Source organism: Pinus tabuliformis, chromosome 6 (genome assembly GCF_031772625.1).
Source record: "Pinus tabuliformis cultivar Carrire ecotype Pingquan chromosome 6, CPIR1, whole genome shotgun sequence".
Taxonomy (NCBI): domain Eukaryota; kingdom Viridiplantae; phylum Streptophyta; class Pinopsida; order Pinales; family Pinaceae; genus Pinus; species Pinus tabuliformis.
Genome location: NC_142292.1, coordinates 612,054,217 through 612,071,315, shown reverse-complemented (window position 1 = coordinate 612,071,315; position 17,099 = coordinate 612,054,217). Strand labels below are relative to the sequence as shown.

Genomic DNA, 17,099 nt, shown 5'->3' with positions numbered 1-17,099 from the left:
AAAATGACAAGTGCCTTGGCATTTAACACACAAGATTCACATGTAATCATTCTAAGAGAAAAACTACATATTTTCTTTAGAAGAGAAAAAGTACATACTCTCTTAGCTTTTTGGTTCACACATTTTTCACATTTTTCTTTGCATACTACTATGCATATATTATCTATATTTGGTCAGAAATCTTTCAAAAAGATGCCCAAATAAAACATACTTATATTTTCCTTTCAAGAAAGCAAGCAAGATACTTATCTTATTCATGGCAGCCTCCTTGCCTCCATCACCGTTGCTCTGGAAGCCAAACCCGCCAGAGACACTGAAATCAATTTGGAGAAGTGAAGAGAAGAACCCAACAAGGGTTTGAGTAGCAGCAACATTTGAACATAAAGCGAATTCTGTTGACTCTATTCTACCGAGCAGAGGATCACTGGATCTGTAGTGGCTTTGCAAGTTCATGCTCATTGCGGAAAAGCATTCTGATCCAACTTTACATCTACATCCACGTTCAAGTGCTCAGGAAAGCTTGATCTCTGGAAAAATTGATTTCCAAGTTCTCCATTATGTTGCAGCGTTTAATCAGAGAGCATTAGTTCGCAACAATTTTGAGCCATCTCTCAATTAGAAGGCGTGCAGATCCAAGCTGCCATTAGAGAGATATGTTGTGCAAGTTTCATGGGATTGAGCATCCAATAGTGAAGGCAATACGACCTATGACTAAGTCTCGTCATCGATCTTTGGAATGGGTTTTACTGTGAACTCTTGTCGAGAACTTGGTCAATATCATTGGTCCTCCTCCATCCTTATCATCCGAATATATGACAACTACAACGGGGCAGATGCAGTGGTGTACACAGTAATCACTGACACTGCCAAGGCGACTCTTGTAGGTCCACCTAGAGGCATCAAAACCCCGACTTCCCATGATAACAGTACTGAGGCCGAGCCTCTCTTTCATATCGTGGTCTTTCATGATGTGGATCTTGAAGGGTATGTGAGCATCGACCAGAGGCTGGGCAAGGTCAGAGGCCTTAGTCAATGTGAATGCAACAAAATGGTCCTCAAGCTTCTGTTAGGACTCCTCATCGTTGTCGTCCTCGACGGATAAATCGATAGAACCCAAATCGGCCCCGTACAGAACGCTGGTTAGCCTTACATGGAGAAGGATCATGTTATCACCTGGGCGGAGCTAATTAACCACGACCCATTTCACTGCAAAGGCACTCTCGTCACTCAGATTCACTGTTATAGCGATCTTTCCATGAGCGCCCTGCTGATGATGTTGTTGTTGTTGCAAGGAAGAAGATAAAAGCATTGTGAAAGGATAATTTTGGCTTTTCAAAAAAAAATGGAATCGACAACCATGCGTTTTCCTTTTACCAAGATCTCCTTTCTTGATTTCCCCCCAATCAGTTTTACAAATATAAAGAATCAATTTTATAACTGATTCGTAATTTTAAAATAAATTTTTCACAGGGTTATTTACAATAGGGATATTACAAAAACTAAAACTAAAAGGTAGAAGATTATAAATTGTGATTTTATATTGTTTTAAATATATTTTTAATTATAAATAAATATAATTTAAAAACATGTTCTCTTATTTAGTGAAATTGTAATTTTATGTTTTTTAAAATGTTTTTATTTATTTATTTGTTACTATTATTATTTATAAATAAATTCAATTCACTTATAACATTAAAATTATGTAATTTAATAATACGATTATTAAAAAAAAACTAAAACTAAAAGGTAGAAGATTTAAAGAAGGCCGTTTTGGTTTAGATCCATTTTAACCACAGATCCATAGGATCCATTCTCTTGACATGTGAACCTTTTTTAGAGAGAAAGACTTGAAAAAAAGTATGCACCTCAAGAGATTTAATCCTCTTCAAAATGGATCTATATTGGTTCTATATATGCATATAGCATGTGTAAATTTTCATTTTTAAAACTATATTTTTGAATGCATATATAGATACAATACCTTGAAAGTTTACTTGGATAATTGGATTGTGTAAACTATACCACATAAATTTGCAATTCCAACAAATCTTTGCTAAACAAAAATTTAAATTTAAATTTAAAATTGGAATTAATGGTTCTATGAAAATGGCTCTGAATTAATTTAAAATTTTTAAAAAGAGAATTAAAATTCTAAAACAAACCCCCAAAATATCCTCCAATAGGAAGATCACTTTAATCTTATTATCAACACACACTCATTTCCTCTATGCAATTACATTTTTTTGTGCGCTAGTGCCCACTAGAATTTATGATAATGTTTCTCCTTGTTACCTTGCATGTTATAGCTTGGATATAATATGTTTATAAGATTTTTACAATTGTATAAATGGAAACAAATGATTTAACCAAGTGTTTAAGCAACATATTCAATTCCTTCAATATATCTTTGCACCTTTAAAAACACTTGCTAATAAAATATTAGATTATTTAATAAAATATTAATTAAAATAAACTTAACCATCATATTATTTAATAAAATACTATTATCAAATCTTTTAAACTTATAACCACAAAATCGGGTACAACCAAAGCAGTTGATTAATAAAATGTTGTTAAAACTTTTCGAGGTAATAACCACAATGGCATGAAAACTGTACATAAAAGAAAATATTATTATGAGAACCTTCGAAAGTGATGACCATAATTACATTGAAAACTATATATGCTTCAATATATTTGTGAAAAGTATTCAAGATATTAGAAATTATTCAAGATACTAATAGCGAAAGCAGTTGTCTATAACGCGACTTTTTGAAAGTTTTTCTGGCGGGTTCTTCCGGTCGAAATCCGGCGGGAATTTATTGGAATTGCACGTTTGATAGCTAGTTTCTGCACAATGAAAGCGTCCTAGGGGTTTTTCAGGGTGCTGAATCCAAATATGCAGTTAAAAAACCATTTTAACTGCAACAAATCAACATTTAACCTCAATTTCTTCCGCCAGATTCCGTCACCGGAATCTCCAAAAAGTCGCATTATAGACAACTCCATAGCGAAAATGAAAAGAGATTCAACTAAAAAGTACGATTGAGATGAACACGGGAGATTAGTCGACAGATATGGACTACATTGGAAACAGATATGGACTACAGAAATGGCATCTTCTGTCAACGACAAAAGCAAAAGAGATTGAACTAAAAAGTACGATTGAGATGAACACGGGAGATTAGTCGACAGATATGGACTACATTGGAAACAGATATGGACTACAGATATGGCATCTTCTGTCAACGACAAAAGCAAATTCAGTGCGCGTGCCGAATTTCGAAACCACTAGGAAAGCTGGTTGGATATTAAAGTCTTAAAATAACTTTTAAACGTAGGGAGGAAATGTGTGCGTGCCACAATAGGAAACCAGTACTAAATATTTTGATTAGACAACTGAATTTCAAAAGCCGGCAGGAAATTAAAAAGTCTCAAAGGGCATTTACAAATGTAGGGACGAAATACGTTTGCCAATCAAAACCGTTCGTACCCAATGGCAAAGTGTTTGTTTATTTGATACGGGCAAATAAGTCGGTTTTTGCGATTGGCTATGAAATCATGTCCTCTCACAACGAGTAATATCAAGTCGAGAAAATAAGTCGGTTATTTGATATGGGCAAATAAGTCGGTTTTTGCGCAATCATGTCAAATGGGTATAAATATCCTCCCATGCTCTGGTATTCTCACACCTGCAATAAGCAAAAGATATAATCCACCCCCTGGTTGCGATAGAATGATGAATTACTTCGTACGTTTGGGGGTTGGCATTTTAGGTCAGTAATATCCACCATACTCTTATTTTGAATATCTAAGCTTGATTAAATTTAGATAGTTTTATTTTTATTTAGCGAGTTCTATTTTTATTTGGTAAGCTCATTATTAATTATGGCTTTTTAGAGTGTTGATATTTGGAATAGATTTGTAAATCTCATTTTATTTATATTTAGTCAGTCTCATCACTAATTCTGGTTTTTAGAATTTATGTTTAAATTTTTAAAAATTTCACTCTGGACTATTAATATAGAAAAATACAAACAATCTGAAAACAAGTTTCATTTTTCTCTTAAAAATAAAAGCATAAAAATATAAATATGAAACTGAAAATTTATCCTCATCTCAGTGCTATGTGATGAACTTCATAATAGGTATGTCAATTGATTTATTTGGCATGGCATTGCAGGAAGTGCATTTGCCTTGCTTATGTATGGTGCAGCAATGTAAGTATCAGCTCAAACTTATCATATTGTCCTTATTAATAAACTTCACAACGACTTTAGTCGTAATATTAGGTTTGATTTGAACATTTTATTTTATGGCTTTCGTCGTTCTGAATATAATGTATAACGTTAACATATTATTTTGTTATATTGGTCTAACAGTACAACGTTCAAGAGGGTAATAGAAAAGAGAACCACTGACGGTTTCTCAGGACTGCCCTATGCAATAGCGCTGTTCAACTGCCTTGTGTACACGTTATATGGGTCGCCTTTAATCAGCAATGGGTGGGATAATGTTGTTGTTATGGTTGTCAACAGCATTGGCCTTCTGCTAGAGTGCTGTTTTGTTTGCATCTATCTCACTTTCGCTACACCCAAAAGCAAGGTATTATTTCAGCATACTTTTTCAATAAATATTATTGTGATGGTTTAAATAAAATTTTGATGATGTGATTTTTATTAAAAGTTTTTACATTTTATTATCAATTTGAGTTAATTTATTTATCATATGTTGTAATTAGAAAAGAAAAGAAAAAATTGTGATATATGGGTAAATTTTTTTGAGTAGAAAATATATATGTAAAATGTTTCCAATAAAAAATTTCTTATCATCAAAAACAAGTAAAAATTTTGAATAGAATTTCAATTGTTCCTGATGATGAGTAAAGCATCCACTCCAAATTTTTTATATACATACTACGATTCTTTCAAAAACTATATCATATAAACTCAAATTATAAAACTTTACATTCACAAATTTATTTATTTATTGTTTTAATATTTTAATTTTTATATAATATTATAATATTAGTTATCCGTGATTTAATTTATATAATTATACTAATTTATAATATAATAAAATTACACGCTTTCAAATTTTCCAATAATTCACATACATGTCTGTGTGCAGAGGAATATGGGGACGATGGTTGCTGGCGTGTTGGTGGTGTTTGGCACTATTGCAATAATTTCCTTTTGTGTTGTTCATGATAACAAGCATAGGAAGGTGCTTGTAGGAACTGTAGGATTGATGGCCACTATTATTCTCTACGCTTCTCCACTATCAGTAATTGTAAGCACATGTTCCATTAATTCTGTTAATTCCGTAATTCGTTACATAGCTGTGGAACAAAAAAATCTCCAAAGGTTCAACGGAGTTGATTTGAACATCTTCAATTATTGTTTGTTACATTGATCATCTCTTATGTTAATAATTTTATACAGAAACGGGTCATTCAAACAAAGAGTGCGAAATTCATGCCGAGTTTCTATTTCTCGCTGTTTGCTTTTCTGGGAAGCCTGTTGTGGTTGGTGTATGGCGCTCTGAGCAGAGACATAGCCATCATGGTAATATCTTGTTCTTTGCTTTATGTAATGATTAAAGTTATGGAAATTCTTGTCATATTTTAAAAAAATTTGGTTAGGAATTTTTGTAAATCCAAGTAAAAAATGTCCGTGTTTTAGAGATTTTTAATAGTACTAATTTATTTATACTATAAAAACATGATCTACAAATTTTGTTGAATTTCTTTTGCCTAGATTCAAACCACTTTTAAAGGTCTAGACAATTTCCTATGCTTTCCTAGAAGACTCCCACTTATATTGGATAAACCCTATAATTTATTGTCATGTTCCATGTATTTTGCAGACACCAAACTTGGTTGGAGTGCCACTGGGGCTGGGTCAGATGGTTTTACATTGTATCTATAGAGACAAAAGGAGCCGGATTGTTGAAAATGCAACGGTGGATACAGAGAAGCAGCCGGAATCAATCAAAGAAAACATCAGAGAGGAAATGACAAACAAAACAGGCAACACAAAGTTCTGCTCAGATCCAAATATTGAAATGCAGTTGAACGTGTAACTTAAACGGAGGCAGACCAGGGTACTGAAAATATGCATTTCGAGTAGGTCTCATTCCAATTCTTTCAGGAAATTCAAGATATGTTGTGTTTGTGGAATCTCGTTGGAAAAATTCGAATTACATAATACTACGTTACGTTCGTCACAATACTTGCTTATCGTCTTATAAGTCTACTAAATACATGTCCACTGCATATTAAAGTGATGGTTCATGTGTCTAACAGGCAAGTTGCCCATTTTCTGCCAGGAACACGTTTTTTATAGGTTGCTATTAAATTTATCGAATCAAAACTTACAAATGGAATGAAGTAGCATTTCCCACGGCAGTATTTGTCGCCAGATGAAAAATTATGTAAATATGTGAGGTAAAAATGGAATTTCAATGTATGTTTTTGTGTTTAATATTTTCCAAATCAGTCTTGTATTTTTATTAAATTTATTTACAAATCACTTTCGCATTTATATTAAATTTATGAATTGTTTTCTTAATAAATATGTATGTGACGGTAAAATTTAAAAATTTAATATAAATTAAAAATGTTTGTATTAATAATTTAATTATTAATTATTAATCCAATTCAAATCTTATTTTCTGGTCTTTTTTGGGTGTTGTTTTGTAAGAGGATTTCAACAACCCACTTGCCAAATAGTTACCAGTAAAAGTTTGTTCTTCTTTTATAATAAGTGGATTTCAACTTTGGATTTTTTATTTTTATCTGGGATTTGAACTTTGGATCTCTCATTTTCTCTTAATACTCACTTAGGTACAAGTAAACATTAGGGTCTACATGTTAAACCAAGTTATAACTAAGGGATTTGAACCTTGGTTCTCTCATTTTTTTCAGGAATCACATTACTTAATCACCAATTGGGAAATATCTCTCTCTATATAATATTTTTATTTATTTTTTATAAAATAATTGATACAAATAATACCACTTTTATTATAAAAAATATTAAATTTATTTTTTCTAAATTTAATAACTTTTAAAAAAAAATTCACGACGAATATATATCAATACTACTAAGAAATATTCAGAAATTAACCAAATAACTTTCAACATATGTATATGCATACCCATGAAAGTTCCCAAAAACTTTCCAAAATTAAACTCTAGCTAAGCATAATTTATGAACCACATAAAAGAACAAAACAGTGTTAATCAGGCTTTCATTGCCGGTGACATTGTCTTTTATATATATGTATCTGATAGCTCTATATGCCTCTCTCAGATTTTGCTTGGACATCTGCCTCCATATAATGTGGGAGGATCAAAAGAAGTATGTCCCTGTATTCTTCCAATAAAAAATCTTGAATTACCTGATACAGAGACGGTAAACTGCTTATTGTTCAGGAACCAAAGTAATCCGCATAAAACAATTATTTCAGCTCAAGTATTTATCCGTGGTCCTCCATTCCATAAAAAGAAAACATAGAGCGATCTTTCGTTTATCTTTAAATATAGCTCCACATGTGCACATGCCAAGTTGTGTTGCGCCATCAAATGACAGTCTCTCGTGATCCTCCATTCCAGAGCGATCTTTCGTTCATCTTCAAATATAGCTCCACATGTAAACATGCCAAGTTGTGTCGCGCCATCAAATGACAGTCTCTCGTGATCCTCCATTCCAGAGCGATCTTTCGTTCATCTTCAAATATAGCTCCACATGTAAACATGCCAAGTTGTGTCGCGCCATCAAATGACAGTCTCTCGTGATAAAATCATGTAGCATATCCAGTTTGTATTGATAGGATGCCCATCAAACAAACATGATTGCTAGGATTCGAAATATCCACTAATATGAAAAGAGGAATCTCCTTGAATTTACTACTCTCAGTAGTCCAGTTTGTTATGCATTGTTGGATGTTGGATTTCCACGTAATCGATAGCGGAAGGAAAAGTCACATACCATTTAAGCATCACATAACATCATAATAATAATAATTTATTTCTAAATGGTTTATATTATTTAGATTATTTAAAAAAATTAAAAAAATTTAATTAAATTTGGATTTATTTATTTTATTTATTTATTTTCTTATTTAGCATAATATTGTTAAATATTTAGTTACATATTTAAGATGATAACAATAACAATTCATGTAATAAGATTTTTAACTATGGAGATTTATCTTTGTAATGGAGATTCTTAAGTTAGAAATAATTACAATAATATGGGCAAATAGCATGGTTTATCAATACCATATGCCCACAAAACTATAACTCATTTCATATGCCATTTAATCATGTGACATTTTTTAAAATTAATCAATTTAATTAAAAAAAATTAGAAATAACATAACTACATTTGACATAAATCTCGACCTTTAATATGTGATTACTACTAAAAATATTTAAAATATTTCATGAGATTAAACCTTTACCATTCATCTAATAAATATTAATAATTAAACTAAAATTCTAAAAACCCCATTAGAAAAAAACATGTTGACATAATAATATGCCATATTATACCATATATAAAATCTCTATTTGTATAGATAGGTTTTATATATCTCTGGGTTAGTGTGAGTTTCACATTGTTCTTAAAACCCATATTTCCATTGCTAAGCTGGTTTCCAGAAAATCTCCATTGACCTTACTCTGATGCCTTTGCTCGGTAAACTCTTTCAATAACTACATGTGCATCAGCAGAATCAACGAACCCATAAACAACTAACTCACTTGTTTAATCTACTGCTTAACTGACTGTTGCTGCTGGATCAACTGTTGAACTATTTCAAGGGGCTTTATATACAATTCCATTAGCCCGAGGATACACCGTCTCTGCCTCCACCTTATATGCTATTGGTGTTGCTAGCTCTGTTGCTGGATATACTACTGCTGACGTTGGTATGACTATCTTAGCTGATTTCTAGTGTTTCCTTTTTCATATAGGAAAGCTATTGATCTCACTTTCGAAAACCCAAATATGGATCTTGATCTGGAAAGTAAAAAGTTGGATCTCTATCATAAAGGCCTGGATCTTTGGCTAACCTTTGTTTCTACTATTCAACAACTTCTTAGCATGGATCAACAACCGCCTCTGCTACTTCTTTACTTTTTTCAACTCGATAGTTCGTAACAAACTTGGAAGTGACAGTGCTATATGCATAAGTACTAACTCTTACTGCAGGCTGTCACTTGATTAGCTGGCGCAAGTTCGCTAGGAGCTTAAACCAACTTCTAGGAATTCTCAGAAGAAGATTTTAACTATGATGAAAGAAATCTAACTCGAAAGAGGCTATTCTACTTGCAAAAAGAGAATGAAAACTGAAATGAAACGCAACCCTAGCAAACCCTAGTCTACCCACTAATCCCTACTGTTGCAGGAAAAAAGATCAAAACTGATGAAATGAGTGCCATTGCCTACTAAAAAGGTAAATTGCATTTATTCAAGATACTTCTGAAAAGAAATGATGAGAAATTATATTTTTGTACTTCTAAGCATTTTTGTATAGAATTATTATGCTTGTGTTTTGACTGGTTGTGGCTATGGAGGGGTTTGGTGGCAAAGGAAGATGGAGTTGGCTTTTACATAAGGTGAGGAAGGTATGGAGGAGTCCTACAAAGCCCCTAGTACCATTCTGAAGACTTCCATTATGATCGGACTTCAAAAAATCACTCACAGGAAGTTCTATAGGAAGCTACAAGGAATTTACAAGGGGTTTTACAGGAGGATTTACATAAGGAGGCTGAAAGTGGTTTTTAGAGGTTTGAAGGTGGAAAAGCAATGGGAGAGGGGAAATAAAGGCTGGATGAAGGTGTTGGGGGGTCTATAACTTGTCAAAGAAGATCAGAAATGAAAGAGATGGTTGGATTTGTTCAAATTAGGGTAGATTGGCGAAATGTGGCGAATGAGTGGGGAAATCTTGGAGAAGTGAGTTGGTGCTGACTGTTTAATGGAGGGATAGTGGGCTGAAATGTTTTACAAGAGAGTTGCACACTTACTTCTCAAAACTGACCAAAGCAAGAACCAAAAAACATAGTTTTGTCTATTTTAACCTAATTTCCGACCTAAAACCAGAGAAATACTGAACAATATCCTATGAATAAGAAATCATGTGAGAAAACTATGGTAAATAAATAGGAAACGATCTAAGCATGTGAATCTAAACTAATGTCAACTTCTCCAACTCGAAATATCACACTAGCAATTGCATTGGAAGAGCAAAAACTATGTTTTTGGTGGCAGCAGTAGTGCCTTGACCTTGAATCAGGTTCCAAGGAGGGAAAAAGGAGATCAAGACCTAATGTTGACCTTTTTTGATCTTTCTCTGTACTGCAGCAAACTACTTAAGAAACTTGAAGAAAAAACAACTATTCTAATTATCAAATGAAACCTAACCTAATGAAGCAAAATGAACCTAAACAATAGAAATTATCTCATGAATGAAAGCAAAATCATATAAAGACATAAAGGATGTATTGGACAACTTGGGTTGGGCCCTAACCTAAGAGCTTCAGCCCTCTTAGAAGAGATCAGTGCTGGTTCAAAACTTGGTTTATCTCCATTTATCAAAAAATAGTAGTTACATCACAAAACTGTCTTCAGAAAGAGCTCGAAAATGAGCTGAGTACAATGTTGCACCAAAGTGTTGAAATAGACTAAGAAATGGCTAACCTACTGAGGCTTGACGCCTTCTTATTTATGCAAGTGGGGACTCCCAACAGTCCTCCTAAACTTAAGGAATTCGGCTCTCTAGAACTAAAGATAACAGCAACCCTATTTGACATGCTTAGCTGCCCCTTGGAATCATCAATGTGGGCCTTTGTACTCCGAACTGCTAATGAAGAATTTGAGGAAGGGGTCATTAGTGAAGGAGACACCCCTCCTACAAGTTTTCATCCCTATTTCCTCGAGTTTGGCTGCCATTTTGCTCATAAATTCCTGGTCCTTGTCCAAAATTGTCCAAAAAATATGCAATAACACTCATTAGACTACATGGAAAAGTGACTATCCCCATTCACTCTATTCACATAAATATATTCAAAAATATGCACAAAACTATTTAGAATGGTGGATTAAATGAAAATAATAGGCAGAATGAGCCCATATAGTTATCCATTTATGGGGCTCATCATCACCCCCTTGCTGAATGGGTTGCTCATCCTCTAAGCAACTAATCTAGTTCTTCATCTTTAATAGCTCTAAAAAATTCCCTGACATCCCAAGCCTTTGATGTGATGTCTTCTTCTTTGTCATGGAAACCTACTTTCCTGTCCACTTCCTCCCATTGTTTATGTTCTTCCTCCTCCTTAACTCCTTCCAAAAGTCCTAGCAGCAGTGGAGGACTGAATTTAAGATCAATCCAGTTGGCTTTCATGTTTTGCATTGATTGTTTATATAGGGGCACTCTCCTCATAGCTTCCCTCATTGTAATTGGGGAGTGATACTCCCTGATCTTTAGGCTATGTGATAATGTATTCCACTTTCTCATGCAGGCATGAAGGCAGTCATCACCAAACAATCTCTCCGTATTTTCAAAGTGAGCAATAGCCTATGCTTGCCTGTCAACATAGTTAGGGGCAACGTGAGGATTGGCTGCAAGGTGCTAGTGGGAATAGATGAGATCTAATGGTTCTGCTGGTTCTGCCCTTATCATCAGGGGCTCACTTAGCTCCTTTGCCATGATTTTTTGAATTTCCACTGTCCTCTTTTCTTCATGGTTCAACCAAAAAGCCATAGCCATGAGCTGTAGGTCTCCAAATGTAACATTTGGATCCCATAAATTCATGTCAGGAAGTGCCATGTTGTGAAGGTAAAATTCTTCTAGCTTGGCTTTATCCTTAGCTGAACTATTATCACATAAATGCATAAATTGGCCATAATCTTGAAATGGTGTTGTGCCCCTCTGGGCCAATGTGTTGATCTGGAATTGGAGCCACTGATATTTGAGATACAGTTCATATGATCTAGCTGGTTGTCTACACTGTAAGGCCTCCATTTCCTAGCTGGCCATGTAGGCCATGTCAACTTCCTTTTCCTACAGTTGCCTTTTCAAAATCAGCACTTTAGTTGCTTCCTGAGATTCTTTTTCTTGCTGTTGTTTCTCTGCTACTTCACTCTCTGTTTATAGTTCTTCTTCTTGCTATTGTTTCTCTGTTGCATCACTATCTGCCTGGGGTCCCTCTTTTTGTTGTTGTCCATCCAAAATTGGCAGCTTATCTCCTCCTTGAGGACCCCTTTCCTGTAGCTACTTTTTCAACAGTACATTTTCTTCATGTAGTTGAGCTCTTCTAATGTTCTCTATGTGCCTTACCATGCCCAATTCTCTGTTCATCTCTCTCAACTTGTTTTCCATGTGCCCTATATCTTCAACCCCTTTAGATTTGGAAATTTGCATCCAGGTGTGTGTCCTGACTCGCTCCTTTTCTAGTTCATAGAAAAGAGGCACCGCGAATTTTTATGGGATGATCTTTCCACCTTCTATAAGATTGTAATAGGAGCCTAAATTAGGCTGAGGGCTTGGCTCAGGTATTTCTTTGGCCTTACCTTCCTCTTGGGACTGCTCTTCTACATTCTTTTCCAATTTTTCAGTTTCTTTGAGTTTGGCCAATGTCTCCTGTAGAGAGGTTTGTGCCTCCTGTACGACTGCTTTAGAGTCCATCAATTTGATCCTTTCCTTCTAGGTGGAGGTCTTAGGACTCCCTCTCTCATAGGTGATAGAGATTTTGGAAGGAGATTCCTCTCTTGTCATAGTAGGTGCATCCTCAATGATAATGGGTTCTTTTGATGGTGGTTGTGGCTTGCCTACCTTAATTCTGGTGCTCCTCCAAGCTTTGAAATGCATAGATGTTTGTCTTTTCCTTTTCCCCTTTTTCTTAGATGGAGTGCTCAATGCAGCAAGGACAGTTGTTGCTTCCCTTGCTAGTGTCTTAAGACACACTTCTTCTTGCTTTTCTTTTTTTTCATCCTTTGCATCTTTTCCCGTGTCTGCTATTTCTGTTTTTGTTTCTGTTGTCTCTGGTGGTGTCCTCCTTTTCTTGCTGAGTTTCTGTGTTTCCCGTGGAAATTTTCTTCTGAGCTTTCTTCGGCTTGTTCTTCTCAGCTTTTGTCCTCTTCCTCTTCTCTGTTTTTGATGATGTTTTCTTTTCTGCCTTAGGTTCAACTGTGGTTTGGTCTGGTTTCTCTTCTTCTTTCTTTTTTTCCTCTTTCTCTTCTTCTATTTGAATATTTTATGCTTCCTCATGAATTTCCTTCCCAAGTTCCTTTGTCTACTCCTCCTCTTCACTGTTAGATAGGCTAAGGTCATCAGTAAGAGTTTTTATGTCATCTTCTCTAGACATGTTCCTAAAAATTTCCTAGGCTATAGGGATGGTGTATATGTGTGGCGCATCCTCTACCAACAATTTGATGAGCCTATGGTGGGCCAATTGGTCTGGAATCCTTGCATTCAACGTGGTGCCACACTCTATCAAAGACTGGAGGAGAAAATATGGCAGACTGAGTTTTCTAGCTGTAGGTAGGTCCATTCCATATCTTAATTCATGCAATAATCTAAAGTGATAACCATAAGCTATACTGAATCTTCCTTCACAAGAGATATGTTTCATGATCTGGTAGTTGACCTCACCCCATGGATGAGGTAAACTTGTCCTTCTGACCCCGTTCTTATCTTCTACAGGATGTTCATCAAGCTGAAAAATGTCTATTTAGCAACCTTTCCTAGTGTTTTTCCTCTTTGCCCCAAGGGAGCCCAAGTGGAAGATCTGTGACTCTGCTGATGAATTCTAGTGTAAGCTCTATGGTCAAACCCCTGAAACTGATTGTAGCATGGGTTTTTGAATGTGGTCTTAAGGACATTAAAAATTCCTCGTTTACCTCCTCATCATACCCATGAATTCTCTCAAAGAAAGACATCCATTTTTCCCTGGTGAAAAGGGCCACCACTTCTGGGTGCTCATGTAATTTATTGGAGTTCAAAGGCTCCTTTCTCATAAAACCTCCTGGCATGGTGTTTAGTGACCTCTGAAAATGCTCAGGTGAGGAAGAAGGCAACAACTTTAAGAATTGGAAACAAAGGAATAGTTGATGTTTGTCTTTCTGAAACTAGAGAGGGAATTTCTCCTGTTCTTCTTTTCTCACAGCATCAATTCCCTCCCTTCAAACTGTTTTCACCTTGAATTTACTTCTCGGCTTTTGGAGGAGCTCAATATTTTAACAGAACACAAAAGATATAAAACAATGTTTTTTTTCTCACAGAGTAAACAGACTTGAAAATTCATTTTTTCACAGGCTTGGTTTCTATGGTTGCATCCCCTTTTTTACAGGAGAATACGGGAAAGGAAAAACATAGATTTTTGAGTGTGGAGAAGAAAATGGAGAGACTGTATGGAATTCAAGAAAACACAAGTAGACTTTTGAGCTCTATTTCCTTTCTTTTTTCAACCAATATTTTGCTTCTAATCCACCACCCTATATAGATATATCACATGCAGAGTGGGTTTCTGAGCCTACCTCTTTTCAAGCTTGAATTTGAAAAAAATTCCAAATTTATCCTTTTTAGAGCTCCTCTCTGGCCTTCCTATAGAAAGCCTCTTGTAGACGGTGTTTTCTGCTCTTGTAGATTGTGTTTTTCATTCGTGTAGAACACAATAAGCAGGAGGTTTTTAAAAACTAGTAGAGAATGACTGGTTCGCTGTTCTGAAGGTGGTAGGTGAGTGCTGCAGTCGAGAACTCGTCGACTCAAATGAAACAAAAGGTGGTGGAGGCTTAGATTGCATTGTACTTAAGCTGATGGCGTGACCTGTGGTGACAAGGTGAGGTGGCAGGATGGATACATTATCCCCATCCAGACCGTTGGTCCTACTCCAGTGCAATTATGGTATTTCATGTCGCCTGACTACCATCACTTCCATTATTCTGTTACATGCCGCCACCACTACCAGTTCTGAGCTTTTGTCTTCCCGATTTGATAGGCCACACGTGCCGACTGTGAATTTGAACTGCTATTTGAATGGGGAAAAGATTGTTTGAACTCCACAAGGGTGATTTGAACTAAACAAGGGTGATTTGAACTGAACGAGGGTGGTTTGAAATGAACGAGGGTGGTTTGTTAGCTGGCCACCGATTTCATTTAAGCGTGACATCCCAATAGTTCATGCAATTCGTAAATAATATTCATTCAACAGAGGAATAGGTTTAGCCACTTACCTGTTACTGTTAGTCACTACTATGCTTTGCATGCTTAGACTTTGGAACTTCATTTTCTCATTGTTTTTACTACTGGTGCTTTACATGCTCAGACTTTGGCACTTTAGTTTGTCATTTCTCCTACTGTTGGTGCTTTGCATGCTTGGACTGTGGCACTTCATTTTCTCATTGTTGTTGCCGCTGGTGCTTTGAATGATTTGAACTGGTGGCTTACTCTGGTGACTTTTCGATAAGGTTCTACTCCTTGCATGTTGCATACATCTTGGCTGCGCCGACCCTGTCTCTAGAGCTTTTTTTAAAGGGATAAGCTACTGTAGGAATCTTGTAGGATTTCATGTCGCTGCTTCTCCCTCTGAAATTTCAGGCTGATGCCCTAGCATGGGTTGAAGAGACAGTTGAAGAAGGTTCAGAATGAAAGGAATAACAACTGGAAGGCATCAGGTAAAAACAAATGTAGAATGTTGTTGTTTTATTCATTACTTTAAAAAAAAAAAAAACAAAAGAAACAAAATTCTGTTTTTTTGTGTGTGTAGGGAAGAAAAAGTGAGTGGAGATGTGGGTGCACAGGGATAGAATGGAGAATCAGGAGGGTGAATGATGGCAGGGAGGTCCATAGGCCTTCTGAACAAATTTCTAGCCCTCGGATTCTTTTCTAAACTTGATTTTGAGCTCTCTGTGATTTCTATAGGAGCCTCCTGTAGAATGCACAAAGTTTCCTATAGGAGGAGAAATATTCAGGACAAGTGAGACCAAGTCCTGGCAAAAGATAATGGTGATGGAGGAATGGATTATGAAGGGTGTATGAATCCTAGCCATGTCATTTTCTTCTTGTGTGACGCTCCTGCAATCTACAACGCATTCAAAATAAGTTAGGTTGTTTTCTGTTTTATTTTTTCCTGTTTTTTCTTTTCTAGTTTTTTTTTTTTTAGATAGTTGAGGTGCCTCTAGGAGGTTTTCACCCTCACTGCATACCTTGGGCACCTCCAAGAGGTTTTCACCTAGGGTTCTTTTATTCTTTTTTCTTTTTTCTATTCTTTTTTTCTTCCTTTTTTTTTTTTAACTCATGGTGTGGGTGGAGTGGAGGCAGAGACCTGCTCCACTTCCAACACTGTTTTCCTCAGATTCTCAATGAATTCCTGCTTGGAAAGGAACTTCCTCTAGATCTTCAACTTATGCCCATTGATGAGCATGTAGATGGTTTCTTCATCGATGGTCCGGATCATGACTGAACCATTGTCATTGGATTTTTGTACTGTGTATGGTCCTAGCCATCTTGTCCTCAGTTTGCCCTTGAAATCTTTATATCTTGAATCATACAACAACACCCAATCTCCTTGCTAGAATTGTTTTTCTTTAAGGTATTTGATATGTCATTTTTTTATTTGAATTTGGACTACCTCTGAGTGGAGAAGGGCATGTATTCTCTATTCATCCAATCCATTTACCTGAAGCAATATTTCCTTTTGTGCATGGCTGAGGTCTAGGTCCAGCTGAGCTGCCATCCTTAAGGTGTTACATTCAAATTCTATTGATAACAGAGCCTTCTTCCCATAGACCAGCTCATAGGGTGTGAACCCTGTGGTGGTTTTCCATGTGGTGTTATAGGCCCAAGTGGCCTCAACCAATCGATCTGCCCAATATTTTCTATTGCTGCTCACTACCTTAGTCAAAATCCCTTCCAAAGCTATGTTAGTGACTTCCACTTGTCCATTTGCTTGTGGATGATAAGGGGTGGAAGTCCTGTGCTTAATCTTGTGATCTGTGAGAAAGTCTTCAACGAGACTGGAGGTAAAATGACTCCCTTGATCTGTGACTAATTATCTTGGATAACCAAACTTGTAGAAGATATTTTCCCTC

At 35.8% G+C, this 17,099-nt stretch overlaps 1 protein-coding gene and 1 pseudogene across 1 annotated transcript; one reads left to right on the top strand and one right to left on the bottom strand.

Annotated features, from left to right (window-relative positions):
* Positions 1-711: 711 nt before the first annotated feature.
* Positions 712-1,309, bottom strand: LOC149260067 (universal stress protein PHOS32 pseudogene; annotated as a pseudogene).
* Positions 1,310-3,658: 2,349 nt separating this feature from the next.
* LOC149260066 (bidirectional sugar transporter SWEET3b-like) lies at positions 3,659-6,321 on the top strand. Its single transcript, XM_089378720.1, has 6 exons — positions 3,659-3,776; positions 4,184-4,220; positions 4,383-4,605; positions 5,131-5,292; positions 5,445-5,567; positions 5,869-6,321. The coding sequence occupies exons 1-6, from the start codon at positions 3,737-3,739 to the stop codon at positions 6,082-6,084; spliced, it is 801 nt and encodes a 266-aa protein (XP_089234846.1). The 5' UTR covers positions 3,659-3,736; the 3' UTR covers positions 6,085-6,321.
* The last annotated feature ends 10,778 nt before the right edge of the window (positions 6,322-17,099 follow it).